General features: G+C 36.4%; 1 protein-coding gene across 2 annotated transcripts; it reads left to right on the top strand.

Moving 5' to 3' along the window:
- Positions 1-293: 293 nt before the first annotated feature.
- LOC307124281 (uncharacterized protein) lies at positions 294-23538 on the top strand. Of its 2 annotated transcripts, XM_079813341.1 has the most exons (13): positions 294-364; positions 638-847; positions 1041-1139; positions 1498-1536; positions 1668-1706; positions 1826-1864; positions 1983-2009; positions 2818-2897; positions 3045-3138; positions 3219-3308; positions 6969-7163; positions 7359-7449; positions 22555-23538. In XM_079813341.1, exons 1-12 carry the CDS (start codon positions 334-336, stop codon positions 7409-7411), a joined length of 996 nt encoding a protein of 331 aa, XP_079669467.1. In that variant the 5' UTR covers positions 294-333; the 3' UTR covers positions 7412-7449; positions 22555-23538. The 2 variants fall into 2 exon arrangements, with proteins under 2 accessions (XP_079669467.1, XP_079669468.1); XM_079813342.1 differs by lacking the exon at positions 1668-1706 and having other exon boundaries at positions 302-364; positions 22555-23454.
- Positions 23539-23651: the final 113 nt, after the last annotated feature.

The raw sequence follows: 23651 nt of genomic DNA, 5'->3' as shown, positions 1-23651 counted from the left end.
TTAAATTTAGAAAGAGAAACATCTACAGTATGATGAAATTACTTCTGAGAGGAATTACAGATGCACTCGTTTAACCACTGCACCACGTATTTCCCTTTTTTGCTTTACTGCAAACAAAAGATTATAACACCTACGCTTACAAAGCACAGAAAACGTGTAAATGTAGCAAATGGGGCTTTACAAAAGTGCACAAGTTCCTTATGTGCCTTTTTTAGGCAGCTGTCTGCTGCATCCTGTGCTGGTCATAGAAGTGGAAGTTACGTGGTTTCAGACTTAGCACTTGATGTCCTGAGGAAGGAACACTCATTTGACTAGATTCTATCATCTCAGAAGATGTGCTCCGCATCACTTCATCTCCTCATTGGTATGTGTATTTTTTATTTATTTGTGTAACTGCTTAATTTGAGCAAATGGCTCATTGAAAACAAGGACGAGATTTAAATGAGCTTAAATGTATTAATCAAATTTATAGTCTATTTTCTTTTTCTATTTTTGTTGGGTAAATGGTAGAAAATGCTTTCTATTGTTCAATCAGCTACTATTGCAGATTTAATTGTAATTTATAGATGCAATAATATCTAAATGTAATAGTTCTGTTCCACATGACCTGACCTGACCTTTCTCTGGTACAATGCAGGTGCCTTACTTGTCCTTGCTGTTGAAAATGAGGCCACAACCATGATGCCCAGCAAAGAAACCACCACTGCTCTAGTTTCGATGTCTATTGACAACACCACCATATTAAGTAAAACAGATGAAGTTCCGAAAAACGTCAACTTCAGCCCTCCAAACTCCATTGTCATCCAGTCAAGCACTACGGATGTGAATACGTTAGATTACATATCAGGTAGCTTTTTCATTTTGCTTGATTAGCTGTTATTCATGTGTCTACACACCTAATGCAGCAACATGGTAGGATTGGGGGGGAAACTGTATGCCAGTTTATATTATATGCTGCTTGCTTCACTGATACATAAATGAGAACCTCTAACTAAAATATAGGGTTATATTTGAGTGTCGTTTTTCTTTTTGGCCAATAGATATGCCAACTACTTATCCCTCAGAACATCCACAGACCAACAATGCCACCACAGACGATCTTCAGAAGAATGTCTCACAATCAAGCACAGAAAATACCAGTAAGAGAGATAGTACTGTGAAATGCAAGCACAATGATCACAGATTGTGCTTTTCATCATAAAAAATATCACAATTGACTTTGCACAAACGAGCAATGTGAGAATTATGTTTTAATATCCAACTGTAGTCTGAGTCTGAGTCATTCTTACACAGGAAGGAAATGGGTGGCCTCGCAAACTCTTAAAACTGACATTACCAGTCCAAATAAATTATTAAACTACCTAAAATAAACAATTTACTGTAGGAACAAAAGTCTGCTGAATGATAACAGTTAATTAATCCTTTGTTCACCACCATTAGACCATTAACTTGCAATTCACCTTAGTATTATTATTATTATTATTATCATCATTACAGCAACTCAAGCAACAGTAACTGTGAACACCCATGGAAAAAGTGAGTGGCTTTTTTCTTTTTATTGTCAGTGTTTGTTTATTAATGTTTAATTTCCGTTTACCACCATTAGACCATTAACTTGCAATTCACCTTATTATTATTATCATTATTATTATCATCATGCATTACAGCAACTCAAGCAACAGTAACTGTGAACACCCATGGAAAAAGTGAGTGGCTTTTTTTTCTTTATAGTCAGTGTTTGTTTATTAATGTTTAATTTCCGTTTACCACCATTAGACCATTAACTTGCAATTCACCTTATTAATATTATCATCATGCATTACAGGAAATCAAGCAACAGTAACTGTGAACACCCATGGAAAAAGTGAGTGGCTTTTTTCTCTTTATTGTCAGTGTTTGTTTATTAATGTTTAATTTCCGTTTACCACCATTAGACCATTAACTTGCAATTCACCTTATTATTATTATCATCATTACAACAGAAACTGTGGACGACAACCATGGAAAAAGTGAGTGACTTTTTTCTCTTTATTGTCAGTGTTTGTTTATTAAAGGAACACTCAACTTTAAAAAAAAAAGAAATAGGCTCATTTTACAAGTCCCCTAGAGTTAAATAGTTGAGTTTTACCGTTTTTTAATCCATTCAGCCGATCTTTGTATCTGGCGGTAGTACTTTTAGCATAGCATACATCATTGATTCTGATCAGTCCAGTAGCATCTCATTCAAAAAATGACCAAAGACACTTTCAATATTTTTCCTATTTAAAACTTGACTCTTTCACAGTTACATCGTGTGCTAAGACCAACTGAAAATGAAAAATTGCGATTTTCTACACCTATATGGCTAGGAACTACGTTCTCATTCCTGCGTAATAGTCGCGGATCTTCACGGCTGTACCATGGCTGCAGCGGCGCAATGATTCGTTGGGATTCTGCGAAACATGGTGGTAGTATACACCTTCGACTTACTATCACAGCCCTTTACAACACACAGAACCATGGCTAATCACACAGGTAAATCCACAACACAATTTGTCGGCTGCAAGCCTGAAACTTTCTCTGCAACTACACGAACTTAGTGCCGGTCACATTGAAAGTTACCTAGCTGGGGCTACTTTCAGGCGCTGTAATATCATTGCACCGCTGAAGCCATGGTACGGCCGCAAAGATCCGCAACTATTACGCAGGAATGAGAAAGTAGTTCCTAGTCATATAGGTGTAGAAAATCGCAACTTTTCATTTTCATTTGGTCTTAGCACACGATGTAACTGTTTATTTTTAATTGCCTAATTTTTTACTGTTTTTTACTCTCAACAGTTTACATAATTGTCCTGATTATTGTTGTTGTATGCATATCTGGGGTAGTCGTTTATTGTTGCCTTCGAAAGAAGTCCAGGGTAAGAGATTTTTGTTTGTTGTAAAATTAACTGAAAACTAATAATAACATTTAATAGCCTTAATTTGTGGCTCCATGTGCATTGGATATTTTATAATTACTACATTGGATATACGAACTACATACTGATCCTGTTTGTCTAATGCAGAGGTACTCCATGGACTTACATCCCAAACAGGAAGATGCTCAGATCCCACTCAGCACAGTGGATGCAGAGGTGTTTGACACCACATCTGTCAAAGGTAACAGATATTCCTAACTCTCTATCACCACAGGGATTTCTCTAACTACACTGACCTTGTGTTATACACTGTTCCCAAAGATTTGCAAACATTTACTCCTGTCGAGTCCACCGAGCCATTAAAGGACCCTGGCCCTGTGAAGGAAGCTGAAAAGCCTGAGGGAGGGAAAGGTATGAGACAGGCCACTGATATATTCTTTCAAATACTGTCTGGTAACAACTTCATCTTGAGAGACGCATTATAGGTTAAAAGAATTTCAACACAAATGTATGTAGCGGTTTCATACATTATGATTTTACAAGAAAAAACAAACAAACAAGGAAATCAGTATTGTGTGTGTGTGTGTGTGTGTGTTTGTGTGTGTGTGTGTGAGGAGAAAGCTGCCATGTTTCTGAACCGAAGTACACTACAAAATTTTATTGTAGTTATTAAATAAATAAATACAATGGAATTATATAAATACCGTAGAGCCATTCATGATTTTATTCAGCAAGGATGAATTGAATTTTCAAATAAACGTTCTAATGATCAAAGAATCCTGAAAAATATAAATATGACGGTTTCCACACAAATATTAAGCAGCACCACGGTTTCAGCATTGATCATAATAAATGTTTCTGGAGACCCAAATCATCATATTAGAATGATTTCTGAAGGATCATTTGTCTTACTGACCCCGAACTTTGAAACTGTACTGAGGTTCCTAAACTCAAGCCTATTATGTATTAAACTACAGCAAAAATGATTTTGTCCATGATCCCTGAAGTTCCTTTAGTAAAACCGCTGACTAGAAAGCTTAACAAGATCAAGGATTTGTTCCAACTAGTTGCAGTAACAGAGAGCTCCACTGGATGGACTTCTAAGACAAGAGTATAGCTCTGATAGACTCTCTTCTCAGGAAAGACTAATGAAAAAACAGCCATAAAAAAGTGTCCCACTTTATATTAAGTGGCTTTAACTACTATGGACTTACATCAAAATATAAGTGTACTTATTGTGTTCATATTGTATTGCAAAACACTTTTTCTGCTATTGAGGTGGGATACAGGCAAGGTTAGGGACAGGTTTGGTTGTATTGGGTAGGTTTAAGGGTGGTTAAAAAGGCAAGGCAAGGGTCAACAGTGTAATTACAGATGTAACAGAAATTAATTACAGCTGTAATTACATGCATGTATTTTTAAAAATATAAGTACAATGTAAAAACATGTATGTACACAATAAGTGCCTTGGATCGAATTATTAATTTAAATGTTAGTACATAGTAGCTAAGGCCACCTAATATAAAGAGTCAAATTTAAGGCAGTAGATCCAGTTTCTTAAATGTATTCCCTTTATGCAAACCTAGAATATGACTAGATATTCTAGTCTTTACCAGCAACTATTATCTCAACTGAGCCTGCTTGGACATGTTTCAATGCCTTTAGCAGTTAGGAAATGACCACTTTTGACCAGAGGCAACTAGTCTTTGTGTCTGATCCCTACCATCTGGAAGACTCATAACAGAAATAAAGATGACTTTGGCTGTCTGGGTTTGCTCATAGGAATATAAGGAATACTGCATAGAGATGTGGGCTCATAGTGCTTTTTATTAATCTACTGTCCTATTCCGTTAATCAAAAGAGTTAATGACAAGTAATAGAGGTGATTAAAAATCAGTTCATTTCACAGATTTCTGTTTGGTTAATTTTTTTTGTTTGAATTTGTACAGAGAGAGCTCTTTCCCCAACAATCTATTGGAAATTGAGGAGTGAAGGTGACTGCAGTTTACTAGAAATAATGACAGCAATGCGTTTCACCCTCCCTCACAACTTTTGCAACAGGAAATTACACTACTAGCAGTCTAGTACTTTGAGGAACCTTAGAAGTTCCCTTATTAACGGCATTGTAATTTTTTTGGCAGTACAAAAAAAAACTACTATTTCTTTAGTTTACACAATACCAACCCTAGAATGGGTTCAAAGTGAACATGGTATGCTTTTTTAAAATATATTTAATTAAAAACATTGATATTCCATGGATAAAATTTTTTACAAAAAAAAAACACTGCTCTGTGAATTTATATTTATAGTAATTTATAGTACATAAACAAACACAGGCTCTTTTTTCTTCTCCATACAATGAAAGTCCCTATCGTATTATATCGAATTGATCAATTTGAGGCCAATTACAATATATCCTTTACTTGCATTTCTGATTTAGGCTGTGAACATCTTGTAAAACATTAGACAAGATGACAAAGTAAAAGTAACAAACACGACTAACAAAAGGGGGTTGTGGGGTTGTTTGCCTACAGCAAGCAGTTGGAATGGCTTAACAGCACAGCATTACTTCCTAGTCTCAGTTTCTCTTCAAGCTCCCTGTAATCACAGGATGGTTCTTTTTCCCACCAAAATCCGCCACCTGTCACTGACAAGCTCCACAGGTTCCACTTTAGGAACTAATGGGTTTCAATCCATTTCCTGGCTTTAGCGGCTTTATTTACTGCAAACGCCTGCAGGTCTACATCAACCACACAGTAGGAGAGAGTGAGAAACAATGAGAGAGGGATAGAAAATGACTATGGAGGAAAAAATATAACAGAAGTGTGCATTGCAATGACATAGTTGCTAATGGTTTTACGATGCCCCTTCATCTGGTAAGTGCTGACTTTTCAGTCATAAGGCTCTGTTTTTACCACCTGCTCATTTCTCCCACTGCTAATTTTCAAGATTTACTGCACTGAAAATGATAGGAACACAAAAGTTTTGGGACCACTAAGGCCAGGTGTTTCTTGTGCAGTTGTGGTTTTAGATTAGTTAGTTTAGAGTTGTTGGGAAACCAGTACCCAATAGTAAAGCATAAATATGTTTTAGTTCTAATAACACTTGAAAGGTACCAAAGTACATTTGTTTGAGGCTCCTATTATAGGCCTACCGTGAATTTGTTTTTCATTTAGTTGAATATTTGTATTGTTTTCATTCATTATTTTCATTCTCTATTAAAACACCTTCAAAATGATGTATGATTTGTTTGAATTGTAAAAAAAAAAAAAAAAAGACTGAGCTACACCTGTTTTAAGTCAATAGAGTCAGCAAAGTTAATTTTGAGAAAAATCGAGTGAAAGTTTTCTGAAGGTTCCAAAACAAAATCACCTTGTCACACATTAATTTAAGACATAACAGATGATGTTTGCGTGAATACTCGCCAAGACAATATTTTGAAGTACTGTAATTCTGTGTATGCGTGTATCTGTCAGTCAGCGTGAGTAAGATCGATTTCATGGACAAAGGGAAGGTAATCCTCTTTGAAAACGTACAAATAAAGATACTTTTAAATGTTTAATTGCTATGTGGAGCATTGGGATCGCTGGACGAGGGCTTAATGAACAAATTTTTGTGAAAACCTCAAAACCGACCAAAATCTTTAACTTTTTTGTTCTTTGCTTAGGGGTAAAATTAAGTTCCAAATTTCTTTTCAGCATTATACTGTCAGCGAACAACCCAACGGCGTTCATGCTGCTGAGAGCGGCATTTCGATGAATATGTAAATATGTGCTGTGCGCTTTCCTCTCGATAACAAAATGATCACAACAAAAATGACGAGTGAGAAAACAGCAGTCAAGAAAGAACCTGATCACACCAATGTGGATAAGTTTGCATTGCAGTTTGGCACTCCGGTCAAGTCACATTGCGTTTATGTATTTACCACTTTATAAAATATATTTAAGCATGCAGCTTTACAGTATTAAACATAAAAAGTTAAAAAAGTCAGTGTCAATTAGAATTACAACCTCAGTGTTTGAAATTCTGTGTATATTCTAATAAACCAATTCAAATACATATTCCCTACAGAATCAGTTGATGTTAAACAAGAAAACCAACAGAATTTGTCCAGCACTCAGGCCACAGTGATCCCAAAGGACAAAATGGAGGAGCTGACCGTAGTGGATCTGACTGATGTAGAACCGACGATCTCCACCAAGACCTCAATGGAATCCTTAGATGATGTTATCAACGAAAACAACAGCAACAATACAAGAGCTGGAGGTTAGTGAGAATGCGAGAACTTTCTAAAGTCAGTTGCACTGTCCATGTTTTGTGGACTGAGAGTTGATCTGTATACCATAACAGAGAAACAAATATACTATAAAGCATAGTAGTGAGATTTGTATTTAGATTATTGAGTTGTATGGATATTCTAATACTATCTCTCTCTATTCACCACTCCCTCTTTTTTTTCAGTCAATGGCAAAGTGCACAAGTTCACTGAAATCTCTCTTGATGGTCTTCTTTAAAATAAATCAGCACCTTCACAACATTTTACAAAGATAATGTAAGTGTTTTCCAGTATACCACACATGTACATACAGTGCTGTTCTCCATTAGAGAAGTAAAATAAATGTTCCTGGTATATTAACATACTGGATTTTTAATGCAAATACCCAAAACAACCTAAACAGTATATTATTAAGTAAGATTATTGTTAATAAAAAGCGCTATAGGGCATAAATCACACATTCATATCATTATTCACATTGATCATTCCAATCAAGATGCTTTTTCTACTCATACATAAATGCGGTATAGAGCATTAAAACTTTCATCACATCATATTTACTGAGCTGAATCACCGATGTATCTCCAGGTCTCATGTCATCAGACACTTGTGAGAGATACCACAGTTTTAATTCCCTCTGTCAGGGAGTTTTTTTTTTTTGCACACCTGTGCCCCAGCAGCATTATTTCTGTTTGCAGCTTCCAGTGAAATTAGTTTCTCTGTTAACAGCTGATGAGAGACCCTCATCAGCATTTCAGTACAGGATGCCCCACGGTATGGACAATGGAATGCTGATGGTGCTTTTATTACTGCAGTCATTCCACACTTTACAGTGTCCTTGCAGAAATGTAACATTCTAAGACATTCTGAAAAAAATCTGCTTAAATGAGACCACTAGTGAAAATGTTGCTATTTGTGCATTTTGTTACTGCATATTTATATATATTTACATATTTTAAATATGTAATGTAATAGGAGCATTTTCAGTTCTCAAACATTTTGGACCCAACTGTATGGGCAATTATTACATATTTTAATACTGATACAGTGCCTCATAATGTACACCTTTTCTCTTTATGGTTTCTATGAATTTATAAAGAAGAATTTGCATATGATAATAAAATCTATAACATAAAAATAAAATACATAAAAATGTAATTGTATCCTATTATTATATTATATTACATAACATAATAGGCATAACATTATGATGTGTTGGTTCCCCTTTTGCTGCCAAAACAGCCCTGACCTGTCGAGGCATGGATTCCACTAGACCCCTGAAGGTGTGCTGTGGTATCTGGCACCACAATGTTAGCAGTAGATCCTTTAAGTCCTGTAAGTTGAGAGGTGGGGCCTCCATGGATCGGACTTGTTTGTTCAGCACATCCCGCAGATGCTAAATTGGAATGAGATCTGGGGAATTTTGAGGCCAAGTCAACACCTCAAACTCGTTGACGTTCTCCTCAAACCATTCCGGAATCATTTTTGCTTTGTGACAGGACACATTATCCTGCTGAAAGAGGTCACAGCCACCAGGGAATACTGTTTCCATGAAAGGGTGTACATGGTCTGCATCAATGCTTAAGTAGGTGGTACATGTCAAAGTAACATCCACATGGATGGCAGGACCCAAGGTTTCCCAGCAGAACATTGCCCAAAGCATCACACTGCCTCTGCCGGCTTGCCTTCTTCCCATAGTGCATCCTGGTGCCATGTGTTCCCGACGCCAGGTAAGCGACACACCCGGCCATTCACGTGATGTAAAAGAAAACGTGATTCATCATACCGTTGCTCCATGGTCCAGTTCTGATGCTCACATGCCCATTGTTGGCGCTTTCGGCTGTGGAGAGGGGTCAGCATGGGCACCCTGACTGGTCTGCAGCTATGCAGCCTCATACGCAAATCGGTGATCGGTGTATATTAATTATATTATATTATTATTAAGTTTGGGGTTGGAAATTGTTTTAATGTTTTTAAAATAAGTCTTTTATGCTTACCAAGATTGTGTTTATTTGATCAAAATAAAGTAAAAAACATTGATATTAAAATAATATTTACTTTTAAAACCAAAAATAGTGCATAATATTTCTGTGGAAACCATGATGAATATAAAGTTCAAAAGAACAGCATTTATATGAAATAGAAAACTTACATTATAAATGTCTTTACTGTCAGTTATGATCAACTTAATGCATCCTTACTGAATAAATGCAAAATTGTTTTAATACAATTGAATGGTAGTGTACACACATACACACACACACAGAAATACAAAGTTAAAAAGAAGACCGATTTGAACATACTAAGGCTATACATGGATTAACTATAATTAGCAGAAAATAAGGAAAAGTCCACACGTTCAAAAAACAGCAACAGCGAAATAATCAAAGGGAGGAAACAGAGAGAAAACCTCTCATTCATTCCAGCTGGTTTGGAACTGATGGGCAGGATGGAGACATGAACTTGAAGGAGGTCATGTTCTCCCACCCCCATAGATAACAGCTAATGACCATGACTGCTCATAAAGCAGTATAATTAGCCACAGCCCCAAGGACTATTATATAGGGTATTATTATCCAGTAAGAGGGTATGCTTTCATGTGCTCTCCGGTCATTGTTGGAAGTTCTGTTTCCAGGTTTTGGGACCTGATAGGGCCCTCGTAAATGCTTCAGCTGTACCTGTACACAATTTTTTTTTTCACTTTATGGTGCTTTGTCAACTCAACAGAGAGAAATAAAAACTTAGTGGCTGACTTTGCATGCTCTAACAGCACTACTTTTAAAGACTGACAGCAAATGGTTAGTAACAGTCTATGACATTGACGGATTCTGGATTAAAACAACAAAGAAAAAGAGCTGAAAACTCAAAAACCTTGAATCCTAAAACTGCTTTAGGAGTGGTCTGTCCAATACTTTCTAATGACAAAGAAGCCAAGTCAATGCTAGATTTACAATAACAATCTGACACTCGCCCAGGCCTGAACAGTATTAGACACAGTGCTTTGGTGTGGAACTAATGTGTGTTTGCGCATGTACACACGCAGTTATTGACTGCCAGCATTTTGATGTGGTTATCGCCTCACCTGGCCAGGTGTAACTTGTGATGAGTGGGAGAAACTCAGAGCTGTAGCAGGTGGTGCCTTCTGGTTTGAGCTGAACCCTGCAATCTTTCGTGTAATCTTATCCAAGTAGTAAAGTTGTGCACAATTGTACAACTTTTGCTCAGCAATTTCAACATGAACGGAAAAATGTTGTTTCGCCATATCTGAAAGTGTTGGTGAGGTAATTGTGCTGAGAACCATTCTAGGCCATTAGTAAAGTTTGGTATTCTTTTGTTGGTGTTTAGCGCCAGTTGTTTATGTTTCCATGGTTACATTGATATGTTATGGTTTAGATTAACCACACGTTTGACTCAATGGGATGTCAGTGTTTGTATGTACACAAACACTGATGACTATTTTGTGGTAAGTGAAAAATCCGTATTTGGACAGTCATTAAAAGGCAGTGTTGCAAAGTGGACATGAATGTAGCAACACCTGAATGTTCTTTTAGACTTCCTTTTTGCACTTTAGACCAAGTCAAGAAAAGTCAAGAGCCCAGAAATGTAATTATGTAATCATTTACTCACCCTTTGGCGTCTATATTTTATTTATTTTTTTGTCAAACAGCAAAGAAGATATTCGGAAAAAAGAAAAAAATCTTTTGTTTTTGTTTATACAATGAAAGTCAATGGGGTCAGTTTCAAGCTCCAGAAAGGATACTAATCCAAACAACTCCTATGGTTTAATCCATGTCTTCTCTTTGTTTGATGAATAGTGCTAAATTTCAGTGGTTATTCACTCAAATAAAATCATTGATCAAACCACTGATCAAATACCCACACTTGTGGTCTTTGCACTTGACCACTTGTCTACATACATGACGTATTCCCTGTATTTGGCCCAAGTGTTCAAGTGGGCGTGAAGACTACAAGTGTGGTATTTCTAATGAAGTGATAAAAAGCAGTCGCAAATGCTGTACAATATACATATAGCCTACTAATCTTTGCACCAATAAAATGTGCAACACTTTATGCTTTACTACCAAATTAGACCCATGTGTAATATCTAATTAATTTAACGAACAGTTTTCCTCGACATTTTGGGGCACATGAGTTCCCAAACATAATGCATGATGGGGATCTGAGGCAGTATTCGAGATGTGGGTTTAGTGTGCAGTAAGGGCGCTGCACTTTGGCATTTTTAAAGGTCCTGTTCTTCGTGATCCCATTTTTCAAACTTTAGTTAGTGTGTAATGTTGCTGTTAGAGCATTTATAATACCTGTAAAATTATAAAGCTCAAAGTTCAATGCCAAGCGAGATATTTTATTTAACAGAAGTTCCCTTTCAAAGCCTACAGCGAACGGCTGGTTAGGACTACATCCTGGTATTTCCTGCTTTAATTACGTCAGTAGAGCAGTATGTCGACTAACCTCCGCCCACAAGAACGCGCGAAAAAGGGGGCGTGGTCTTGTTGCTCCCGCGTGGAGAATAGGAAGTGTTGCGTTCGGTTGCGTTCGTATAGTTTGTTTGTTGCCATGTCGTCGAGACGCTGTTATTTTCATCCCGGAGTCAAGTCACTTTTGTTTGGCTTTCCCAGGGACGCTGTACTTAGAGATCATTGAGCGCATGCATCCCCGTTATGGTGAGAGGCGTGACCTTTCCGATAACGTGCGCTCTGCGTGCCCTAAGCTGCTGTCGAATCACAACACGGGAACCACTGGCACAATCAGAACTCGTTACGTATTTCTGAAGGAGGGACTTCATAGAACAGGGAAATCTTTCAGGCCGTTTTGAGGACAGTGAAAACAGCGGTATACAGATAAGTAAATTGTGTGAAAAATACTGTTTTTTTACACGCGAAACATGAACACATGTTATATTGCACACTGTAAACACAATCAAAGCTTCAAAAAAACACGAAAAACGGGACCTTTAAGACATGGTACAGTCTTGCACACTTACTTCCTGTCGCGTGCGCATGCTATTAAGTGGCCAAGACCGCAAGTATGGGTATTTGGGTATTTGGGTATTTTTGCTGAGATCGCCATTGGCGACCATATAAATTTACATGTTGTTTAATAATTGCATGCTTTTTTACCTACATGTTCTGTGATAAGTAGCCCATCACATCTTTTGTAGAGGTTGACCGACAGTGGATTTTACCGATACCGATAACTAGGTTGGACCGCACTTGCCGATAACCGATTAATCGACCGATAGTTTTTTTTTTTATGGATACTGGATTAAAAAAGATAACAAGTAAAACAGTGCTGAACTTTATTACAAGAAATAAAAGAACAGTACTGATCCATGAAAATGTGCTAACTTAAAAACATATAAATATGAATATTAAAATGAGATGTTCCAACAGAACAAATTCTACAGAAAATAATTTAAACATTAAATATTACAGGTCAAATTTGTTTCTTTAGCTATAACCTAGATACATTCATGCACATTTTCATAGGTAACACTATGCAAGTCCATATGCAACAAGTATGTATTAGCTTACATGAACTATAAGCATTATGCAATATACATTTTTACAACATGTATTAAAGAGCACCTATCATGGAATTTTGAAATTTACCTTTCATGTAGTGTGTAACATAGATCTAAGTGAACAAAAACATCCTTTATAGTTTGAAATATGACAGTGCACCATATATAGTTATTTTCTTTCAAAAGTAAGAGTCGACTCTGAGTCATTTTTAAGAATCGTTAGAAGACCGAAGCTTTTTCTCTGACTAGATGACGTCAACTTGTCAAGTTATTTTAATACGGTACGCCCACTTATTGCGCTCCAAGACGCCAGTGAAAACTAGAAAACATCATGGCGACGAGACACTGTGTTCTGAAGTGCCACTCAAAAGCAAACTTTTTTCATCTGCCCAAGGATGAGCATTTGAAGACTAAGTGGCTTGAAGACAAACCATACATCGTCGCGATTGAGTGTTTATTAGTCGTCAAATGTATGTTTCGATCTCAGGAAGCTTTTATTATGGACTTCTATTATGGCACATGGTTCTTCTTCGTCTGTCTGTACATAGACTACATGTGCACAGAGCGCCCTCCGGCTGCCAGTATGAATTGAAAACAACACATAAGAGACTCAATCGCTCATGATTAGGCTATATCTGCGTATTGAATAAAAAATACTCCTCTGGTTAGAAATTTGACACAGACATATGAGAATCTATCAATATATCTCCTCATCTGCACACTTTTGAACTAAAAGCCCTGAGGGATGTTGATTTGTCGCGAGTCTTCGTGAGGAGAATAGAGGAGGTTTTTTTATGAATGAGATCAGCTGAGGCTCATATTACAATCAAACGTACAGAGGCGGTTTTCATATTCATAACTCCTGACACATATTAACAAATTACTGTCACTATAAAACTTTGATGGGCGTTCCGTTTCCGAAAATATCTGCACAGACTATACCAATCACAACTGACTGGGTCATCGGACCAATCACCGCAGATTAGCGTCACGTAAAGGCGGGGTTTTGAAAAGTGAATCACTAAAGGAATCATTTGAGAATCGCTGTCAAAACAGGTAAAAATAAATGCATATAAGAAAACTAAAGTCTTTTTTGTCATTGCATGCATGCAAAACTGTTGTTGGGGACTTCTAAAACAATATTTGGAACATTTTAAATGCCATGATAGGTGCTCTTTAATATGAGCAATACAATTGTTCCTTAATCATTCATGTTAGTTCATAGTGCATTAACCAAGGTTTCCAGATAAATTACAAATTCAAACTCAATTTAATGTTGAAATTAACATACCAGAAATGAACAATATTTACAGCATTTATTAACCTTACTTATTGTTACAAATGGAATATTATTGTAAAGTGTTACCATTTCATACAAATCCAAACAGTCAGCTTTTTTAGAAGGAGATTATCTAATAAAAAACAAATGCGCTTCTGCTTTATTTATATTTCTGTCGGAAGCATGATGATACAGTTAGCCTTCTCACAACACTAATTTTATATATGCAACATTTGGGTCGGACTTGCACGTGTTTTTATCACATTGTTTTAACTGTTTGAGGTACTGCTAATGTTAGCGTCCTCTCAGCCTCGTCGACAAACATACACACTGCTGTTCTTTACCTGTTAATGTAGCATCTAGTCAAGAAATTAATTACTTTATAATGATTTGGAAACAAGTACTGTAGTGTTCTGTATTCATACCGTTTAGCTGTCGTGTTTTAAACGCACATCTGATGTGTAAGCGTTCTCCGTGCAGCGCTGCGTGCAGCCTCACGTGGTAATATAAACAACAGGAGGCGTCAGTGATAGTTGTTATTTGGCCTCTAGAGGCCGCTCTCGTGCTATATAATGCCAGCAGACCCTTCTCAGAGCTCTTGTACTGTGTAATAACAGTGCAACCTTCTCAGCCGCTCCAGCAACGAACGCAACCCGGAAAAACTATCGGTGTGGATTTTTGCCGATAACCGATTGTTCCACCAATCAGCTATCGGTGCCAATTAATCGGCAAAACTGATGAATCAGTCGACCTGTAATCTTTTGTTGTGTTGACGTAATAAAATGAGACGGTTACAATGGAAAAAAACCTCACTGAGTCTGAGCGCCAAAATACGCGTCAGAAACAGATGTCAAAATGGAAAATATCAGGCTTTTTCAAAGCCCTCATCTCTATCGACCAACAACGCTGACGGCTGTGCCAGCATGAGGGAGATAGAAAATGACAGAGATGTGTCAATGAATGAACATCCAAGTAGCCTACTGTAAAAGTGCAAAAAGGCAGTGTCTATTTCATGCACACAACGTGGTTAACCACGACAGATAAACATGTCAGCTGTGTAGACGCAAACTAATCGGTAACAATTCTCGTTTTTAATTGATACTGATACGGATTCTTATTCTCAATATATTTTAATCTTTGCTTTTTTCAGTTACTGCCTGAATTTGTAGTGCAGCCATCCATAATCACAGGACAATTTGTACTTAACTGTCACCTTTAATATGTCACTTTTAACTTGTTTGTTAATTTTTGTAAACAATTAACAGACTTTAAACTTTTTGGCGCTCTTTAATGTGGGCTGACAGATCGCTCAATCAGCATTTCGACCTTGGAAAGAGGTTGTATAAAACGGCTTAAGAAATATGTCACAATGTCTAATTTACCTCAAAAAAGCCATTCAATGCTCATAAACTCGTTAGTCAGCTAGAAAAATAACTATAGAACGGGGCATTTTGCTAAATATAGGCGCTATATCATAATCCTTATATTATCCCTTAAACTGTTGTCTTCATGAGAAAGAATGGAAGGAGCTAAAAATGTAATTCAACACCGCCCATATAATTGCACATGACATTTTTTTTTCTTTTGTGGCACTTGAAAAAATAATGTGGCGCCTAAGGAGCCATTGGCTTCCCTTATAGGAGCCAATGGCTCCTTAATTTATATTTTTGTCTGGAGCCCTGATGTTACATGACACACAAGAACCAATGAGGTATGATGTTACTTTTCAAAGATCATTTCGTGTTCTTCAGAAGAAATGAAACTTCTATGATTTTGGAACAACGAGTAAACGATGACAATTTTCATTCCTGGGTCAATGATTATTTAAAGGTGTGCAATACCTTTTTGCTGTAGACACTGATGCATGTAAGGCAACGACAGGTGAAATAACCATTAAAGGGTTGAACATTCAAGACGATTAAGCAATAAGACTTGAGAAGATAAGACTGGAGAATTTGGGTTAAGATTGTTGGGAGTGTATGTTCATATATTTAGCTACTTTATCCCTTCTCATATTTCTAAAGCTTCTCCAATTCGCCCTCTGTGAGAAGTCACGAAAGGATTTTTTATGTTTAAACCACACCCATGTAGGTCTATCACACCGCACTGACCCAGCAACCCTACATTTGATTCACATGGGGAACATCATCAATATCCCTGTTGATCTTCCTGTAAATCCTCGCACCTTCCTTGATTGCAGCTATTTTTGTGGAACGGGATAAAAGAAATGCAATAGGCCCCCGGAGTCAGGCCAATGGCTTCTATTCTTCCACAGTTGGGAGGCAGAAAACTTGAAACTGACCATGCAACCTTCAATTTTTTTTATTTTTAATACTTATTATTTTATACTTAATAATTGATTTAATGGCTATATCAAAAGCTAGCAAAAATTTTAAACTTAAAAAAAGCAGAATGTTACTGGATGCTTTCTGCATTGTTGTCATACAGTGACTGTCAGACTCAAAAGTGCAACTATATTTTGTCCTTCTTCAGCTGTCCATTCGTTTGAGCTTTTTTTATCCATCCTGTGCTACTCATCATACATTTAATGATGACCGCTTTCAGTGAGGATAAATTTGCTTGGGTGACTTTACAAGCAGTGAAGTAATTTAAGTGGGGTGATAATTAGTTCATGGCAAACATACATGGATATTTCAAACTTCCTGTGAGTTTCTTGGAACTTTTTGTCCATTACTTCATGGGTATTTTTTTCATTCTTGGAGTTTGTTTGATTTATTTTTATAGTGGAAGTTTTTGTTGATATACTGTACATATAGTTCACTGACAACTAGAACAACCTGAAACTAGCAGGCAACAAACTTATACTGCTATTTGTTTTTAGTATTTCTAGTGTGTATTTACAAAGCAAAGTCAATTTCCTTTCTTTTATTGTGTGTTCACATTGGTGAAGACACTGTTTGGTTTACAAGGTTTACAAGGTAGAAAAAAAAAATATTTTCAAACACAAACAAAGATGAAATTCTTTAACACACTATACGCAATTAAACACCAACCAGCTGTTCTGAACAACCGCCACAAGTTTGACTGGTCATGTTTGTCTAGACAAACAGAAGTGCCCAGAAGGGACATTTCACTGCATATGAGTTCCATATGTGGAATCTTAATATTCCTAAAGTAAAACGATCAGTGTGGTTGTTGTTCCACGTATTCATGTGTTTAAGAATCAACAATCAATTGAAAATTTAACTGAGCATGTTTACCATGCATACCTGTATGCTCTTATACAAATAACCTGGGCCCAGTTGTTCAAAAAGTTTAATCTGGAAATCCCATGTTTTGCTATCCAGGATCAGGTAATCCATCTTACTTTTGTGATGGTTTTTCAAAGCAAAATAGGACTTAATCTCCCTGATCCAGATACATACTTTTTCAGATTACCAAATCTGGATTACCAGGGCTCCAAATGGGGTTACATTTCACAATGTAGGCTGCAAACTATGTAAAGAACAACAAAAGGGACATGATGGAAAAATATGAAATGGGAGAAAAACTAAATATTTTAATGCTTTTCGTTATCTTGCAAATGTTTTGCGTTCCCCCAAGAAACTTTGCGTTCATTTGCAAACAGTTTTGAGAGTAAATGCAAAGTTTCTTGGGGAAACACAAAACATTTGAGAGAGAATGCAAAAGCATTACAAAAGGATTTTCAAATTAACCCTTTAGAGCAAGGGTGTCCAAACCTATTCCTGGAGGGCCACTGTCCAGTAGAGTTTAGCTCCAATCCACAATACACCAGCCTGGAAGTTAGTACAGAGATTGTCTTATTATTGGGAGATGAGAGGGACTGTGGCTCTTACCATCGGAAAAAGCATAACGGCTAACTAACTTGGATCACGTGAGGCACCTCAGCCTATCATATATTGGCAGTGACGTCAGTGGCCAGCATTCAGAGTTTTATGACAGTCAGTTTATGTTACACGCAGTTTCTTGTGGATAAGCGTGTTCGTCTTGTGAATAATGTTCTATATCTGGTGTTATATCGCTAGTAAATATACAGGAGGACTGCAATGTTTGTGGAATTTGCTTTACCAAAGCGGAAAAAAACAGCACAAATTGCTCTATTAGCTGGAATTACTTACTACAGTGTGCATAAAACCACACATTTAAGATTAGATTTGAATCTGTTCAACAAGGTTTGAAACAAAGGCTTTATTGGGCATACATAGCAGTGACACTAGTCCCTAAAAATGTAATTGTAAATAAATTGTTGAAATCTGGAAGCCATAAAGAATACATTTATTTATTCAAATATTTATATTTTGTTTACCTTCTGTAACAAGGTTCGTTGATAAGGGAAGAAGGAGGCGGGAACGATCACCGTAATACTGTAATTATAAAATAAACAAACAAAACAAAAGTAAAACGCCAGCCCCGCACAGACGACTGCCGCATAGAAACATAATAAAACGTAAAACACAACATAAATAGTCCAGTCCTGGGGGTATTCCAGAAGGCAATGTTATCTTACAATTAAACATACACTGAACTCTCATTTGATTAACCCAAACCTTGCTTACTCGAGGTATGCTGGGGTTCCAGAAATGCATCCGGGAGTAGGTTCAGCCAACCCAGAGTATGTTCACAGTTAACACACAAGATGTGTTGACGAATCAACGAGTCACCATGAAGGAAAAGTTGAATGTCGATTTACATACTTAGTGAATATTGCCACCTATTTGGTGGTTGTGGAATAATATTTTAATCTTTAAAAAAAGAAGGACTAGTTAAACTAAATAACAGTCTGTGATTGCAAAGATAACATGGCTGTAAGTTGTTGTTTTTTTTTATTACAGTGCGTACCACACTTTTATTGTTGTGCGTTAGCATTAGCCATTACGCTTTTTTGACTAAAGGTTTCAGGCTTGCCTTTCAGTAGCTTTGGTTAGTATGCCTTGTAAGACCATAATTAGCTGGTTCAGCTGTGTTTAATTGGGGTTGCAGCTAAAATCTGCAGGGGGGTATTCCAGAAAGCGATGAATATACCTTGTCACATATACCTTGAACTCTCAAACCTTGATTACTCGAGGTATGCTGGTTCCAAAAACACATCTGTGAGTAAGTTCAGACAACTCAGAGTGGCTGCGTCCGAAACCTGGAAAATGCTGCCTTCTGAGGACACATTTCAAGGCAGGAAGGCATCAAGGCACGTCCGAATCTAATGTTAGCTTCACTTCCTGCCTCCTGAGATGCCTTCATCTGATCGAGTTTTGAAGGCAGCATAAATGTATCCTTCACTGCCTTTGATATCCCACAATCCTTTGCGTTCCATGCCGTGACAGTTGAGCTGAAAAAAAAGATGGCGTCCGAAAGTTGCGTTTGCTGGTCAGTTTGTGTGTAAATGTATTTTTTTTACCAACATTTTTCCACTTCTGATGTCATTTCTAGCGAGAAATTACTAAAGTATTAATTAAATATTTGTTTAGTTCTCACCAAAGCTCTCTCTATTTTGCTGTAGATCATTAAACTGTTACACTGCCTAAGAAGTCTGTCTGAAATTAGTTTCGTGAGGTGCCTTCATGCACAAACGCCGCCTTACAAGCCATTGTCAGATAAGGCAGCGAGGCAACGAGCCAGCTTATATATGCTATAATGCTATAATCAACACTTTCACGATTTGTTAATCTCGACAACTGTAATAGTAAAAAACATATAGTAAAAGTATTCGAGAGGGGTCCCACATGTAATACGCATTTCAAATGCAAAGATGTCAGCCAATAACAACAGTGGGCGTTTACACTGAAGTCTCACAGCAGACACGCCCCTTCAAACAGAGCATTCAAGCCAGAGGGCTAAATTATTTATAAATTATGACATTTTATGGTGTCAAAATCATACTAACAATTTAAGTACACCTCAGGAAACATTATAAAATAATCGACGTCATGGGACCTTTAAACGGATAGTTTACCAAAAAGGAAAATTCTGCCATTACTTACTCATCTGCGGAACACAAAAGAAGATACTTTGAAAAAGCTCAGTGATTTTTTTCTTCTTTTTTTTGCCTTATTATTGGGATTACCATTATGCCTTTTCAGATCCTTTTGGTCTCTTTTCAGTGTAAAGTTGCAGCCACAAGCTGGAAAGTTTTCTGGATAACATTTGAAAATTAAGAGATTAAGACGGCCATAAATACTGTTATTGTAATTTTACAGTTGTGCAGTAAAATATTTTATTCTTATTTCTTTTCTTAAATATTGTTTTATTTTACAGTGAAATATTATTATATTATTAGTACAATTTCTCATTTGTTTAATATTTGTATAATAATAAATGATACCTTCAAAATATTGTGGAAGCCTGATTAATTAGTTCACCCCAAAAAAGAAAATTCTAGTTTGAATAGTATAGAATACATTGAATAGTTCAATCTAAGTTGAATCTAAAGATTATTTACTTTTAAAGATATGTTGGTTTTTGTCATACAATAAAAAAACAACTCTACAAAGCAACTCTTTTAATCTGTAATGTCCTGTGCTATTTTTAAATACTAAGTACAGCTGACCATCCACATACACTCTTTCAAGCATATGTTTGACTGATGGGGCTCTGAAAAGACAGAATTCAAAGGCAGGGCATCCAAAAGCAAATTCTCTCTCTTCCAGTTTTCTATTCCCAGTAAGTGTCCCAGAGCAGCGGCTTCACAGGCCTGTCTGTGATCAGGCCACTGCTGAAAGACGGATACCTTCACCTGCCCGTATCTGCCCTGGGCATCTTAGACACATTCCTCTGAGTGGGACTGACAGGACACCCCTCCACTGAGACTCTTTTAACTGCTAGTAGAAGGAAATAGTTCACAAGGCAGCTTTGGAATGATGCAGTAAGGTGGCTGGAAGCACAATCTTATGCCATGTTAGAACAATTATTGCCATTTATTTAAATATCCTGTTAATCAGTCATCTGCATCAGCTCTCATTATCATTTGAAAATAGTATGTAAGCCGTTTCTGACTCTAAAAAGTCTTAGTGAATTGTTAAAATAAGAAAGCCACATTGTCAGATACAAAGTCGCAATTAGAATAAAGTTGCAAATGAGAAACAAAGTGCCAAATACAAGAGACAAAGTCGAATTGTGAGATATGAAATCAGATTGCATAGAAAGTCAGACAATTAAGATAAATTTTATAGTTCCCCGTCAGTCGGTCACGTTCGACGTACGTCTCCGTTCCCCCCTTCAGGGAACAAGGTTTACATACGTAACCGAGACGTTATTCATGTTGCAACATTCATTTGTGACGGGAAAAAAAGCTTTTGATTGATGCTGTGTTTACTATCGGTTGATCATGTTGGCCTGTCAGGAGAGATTCTTTTTGCAGATAAAACTGAATAATGAATCTGAATGTAAAGGGTGAAACTATATTCAAAAACCCTTCAGGACGTGTCCTTTTTGGATTTTGGGCCACACAAATCATGATTTCCACACCTGGTACCAGACAAGAGGCTGTATGAAAGGCACCTATGAAGTGTCACCTCAGCCTCGGGTCTGGATGCAGATATGAGAACTGAATGATTTACTTTTGGAACAACACTGTTTTAAAAGGATTCCAAAAGGTAAAACCCAAGATGATTTGGCTTTTTTGACCTAAAAATTATGCAGGCGTATCGTGTCCAATACATGAATTCTAAGAAATTACAACTGCTTTGCACTCTACCTATTACATTTAAAGTTTAGTTGGGTATTTTAGGTTTAAATCCAGGGTGGAGAGGGCACTGGGATGGAAATTTAAACTGGCTCTACAAACCTGCCCTAACAGCTCTGATATAATTAGAGGTTCCACTTCAGTTTAAAAGATTGGAGCTCTTAGATTAGTCCCCTGGTTTCATCTTAATAGATCCTTAAAGGAATGTCCAGTCTTCCAGCTACTTGCTTTCCTTTCTCTAATTAAGGGGGGTTGGGAGATTGTTATCTCAGGCTCAGTTTACTATGTATGCCAGCTCAGCCTAACGAGTCTATTCGAATGTGTATGTTCCACTTGTACCTTTGTGTAAGCCTGTAGAAAAAGTATTTGTGTTAAATTGGATAACAAGCTCCTTTTTTATTGATAATTTAGTGGTTATTCATCATTTTAAATACAGTTGTCATAGCACGCCATTTTGTGAGCAAGCCTAAAGGTTAAAAAAATCATGAAGCGTATGAGTTTTCGATGAATGTGAGCATGCCCATAAATGCCTCACAAATTTGTTCTGAAATATTATCAAATTAAATATTTAAACTATCTGCAATAATATATACTGATGTATCATCAATGCTATTATTTATATATATCAGCAGCATATACACCTTTAGACTTTTTTGCTAATAAAATCTATACATTTTAGGTGCATTTCTTCCATCAAACAGAGGTTGTAGTGTGAGGTAAATGGTCAAAGCTAAATACATGTAATATGTTATGAGCTGGCTTTACAACTCATGGGAAATAAGGAAAGTGGCGTTGATCATTTTAGAACCTTTTCTTTTATCAGTAATTGTGTCTTTGTTTTGGTCAAATACATTGAATGATTTACATATACAAAATTAATAAATGTTTTACTCTGTTTTACAGACACCTGAACCTGGCTGATGGATTTTTGAACAGGTCAATAAAAGCTGAAATGCAACCTGGAGAGAGAAAAAAAACTATCATTATTTTCAGTTTAGAACAATGTTAGTTGCATACGCTCGAAGTCCATAAAAATAAGTCCCATTGTACTGTGTTAATATGAAGGAATATTCTGTATTGATATGAGTTTTACTCATATTTTGAATTATGCATTGCATCGTCTTCGTCGTCATGTTTTAGGGTTAACTTAATGGATAATATCCTGGCCGAAAATTACTAGTACCTTTTCCATTTTCCATTACGTATTCTTTTCTTACAGTGTATTGTCTTTACCTAAGTACCATAATATCATCTATCATGTTTGATTTCAATATTGTAACCATTTTAAATTTAATTTATGCAAATCTAATCCGAATTTCAACCAGCTTTACATTGTTCCAATACCAATAGTTTATGTAAATGTACAATGTATACATCAAAAGTCTGCATTAGAGTGCTATAATGATAACAATTCCTTGAAAAGATCTAAAAATAATGCTATAACGTTGTAATAATGTTGTAACAGTTGCATATATGTTATTAATGCCTGTAACTGTAAATTGTAAAACTTTATTTTATTCTAACTATATTCATATATATGCTAATACAACTTTCATTAATGCACTTTTTTTTGGAATAGTTTTTTTCTATTTTTCTTTTCTTTTTTAAAATCTAAAGCACATTATGTTTTGGGTTAAAGGCTAGTTTTATCATTTTTTCTTAAACTGTGTTTTCTTAAACTGCTGTAAACTACACAGTCTTAAGGACAATCTATTGTTGGGTGCAACATGGGTTTATAATCAATTGCTTCTCCCTTCTAATATCATAATGTCAAATAATACAATAAAAATGTATCTCAATTATAAATGCAATGTATCATTACTTTTAGTTTACATAAATCTTTTTCTAAGGTAACATTCTAAGTTTTAAAATGTTATGTTTAAGGCTATTTCAAGACTGAATGTTATGCAATTTGTCAGGTGTATGTTCTATGTGTAATAATTCAAGATTACTGTATCAAAACTCATTTTTAATAATAGCAAATTTGTTATATTGCATCT

This window comes from Gobio gobio (assembly GCF_949357685.1).
Source record: "Gobio gobio genome assembly, chromosome: 3".
Classification (NCBI taxonomy): Eukaryota; Metazoa; Chordata; class Actinopteri; order Cypriniformes; family Gobionidae; genus Gobio; species Gobio gobio.
This window is presented reverse-complemented; position numbering and strand designations above follow the sequence as displayed.

Bases quoted from the DNA above. Each gene is read 5' to 3' on its own strand.
- LOC307124281 (XM_079813341.1), top strand. From the start codon at position 334: ATGTGCTCCGCATCACTTCATCTCCTCATTG. The intron at 365-637 runs GTATGTGTATTT...GGTACAATGCAG, and splicing joins ATCACTTCATCTCCTCATTG to GTGCCTTACTTGTCCTTGCT. The intron at 1,707-1,825 runs GTGAGTGGCTTT...CATGCATTACAG, and splicing joins TGTGAACACCCATGGAAAAA to GAAATCAAGCAACAGTAACT.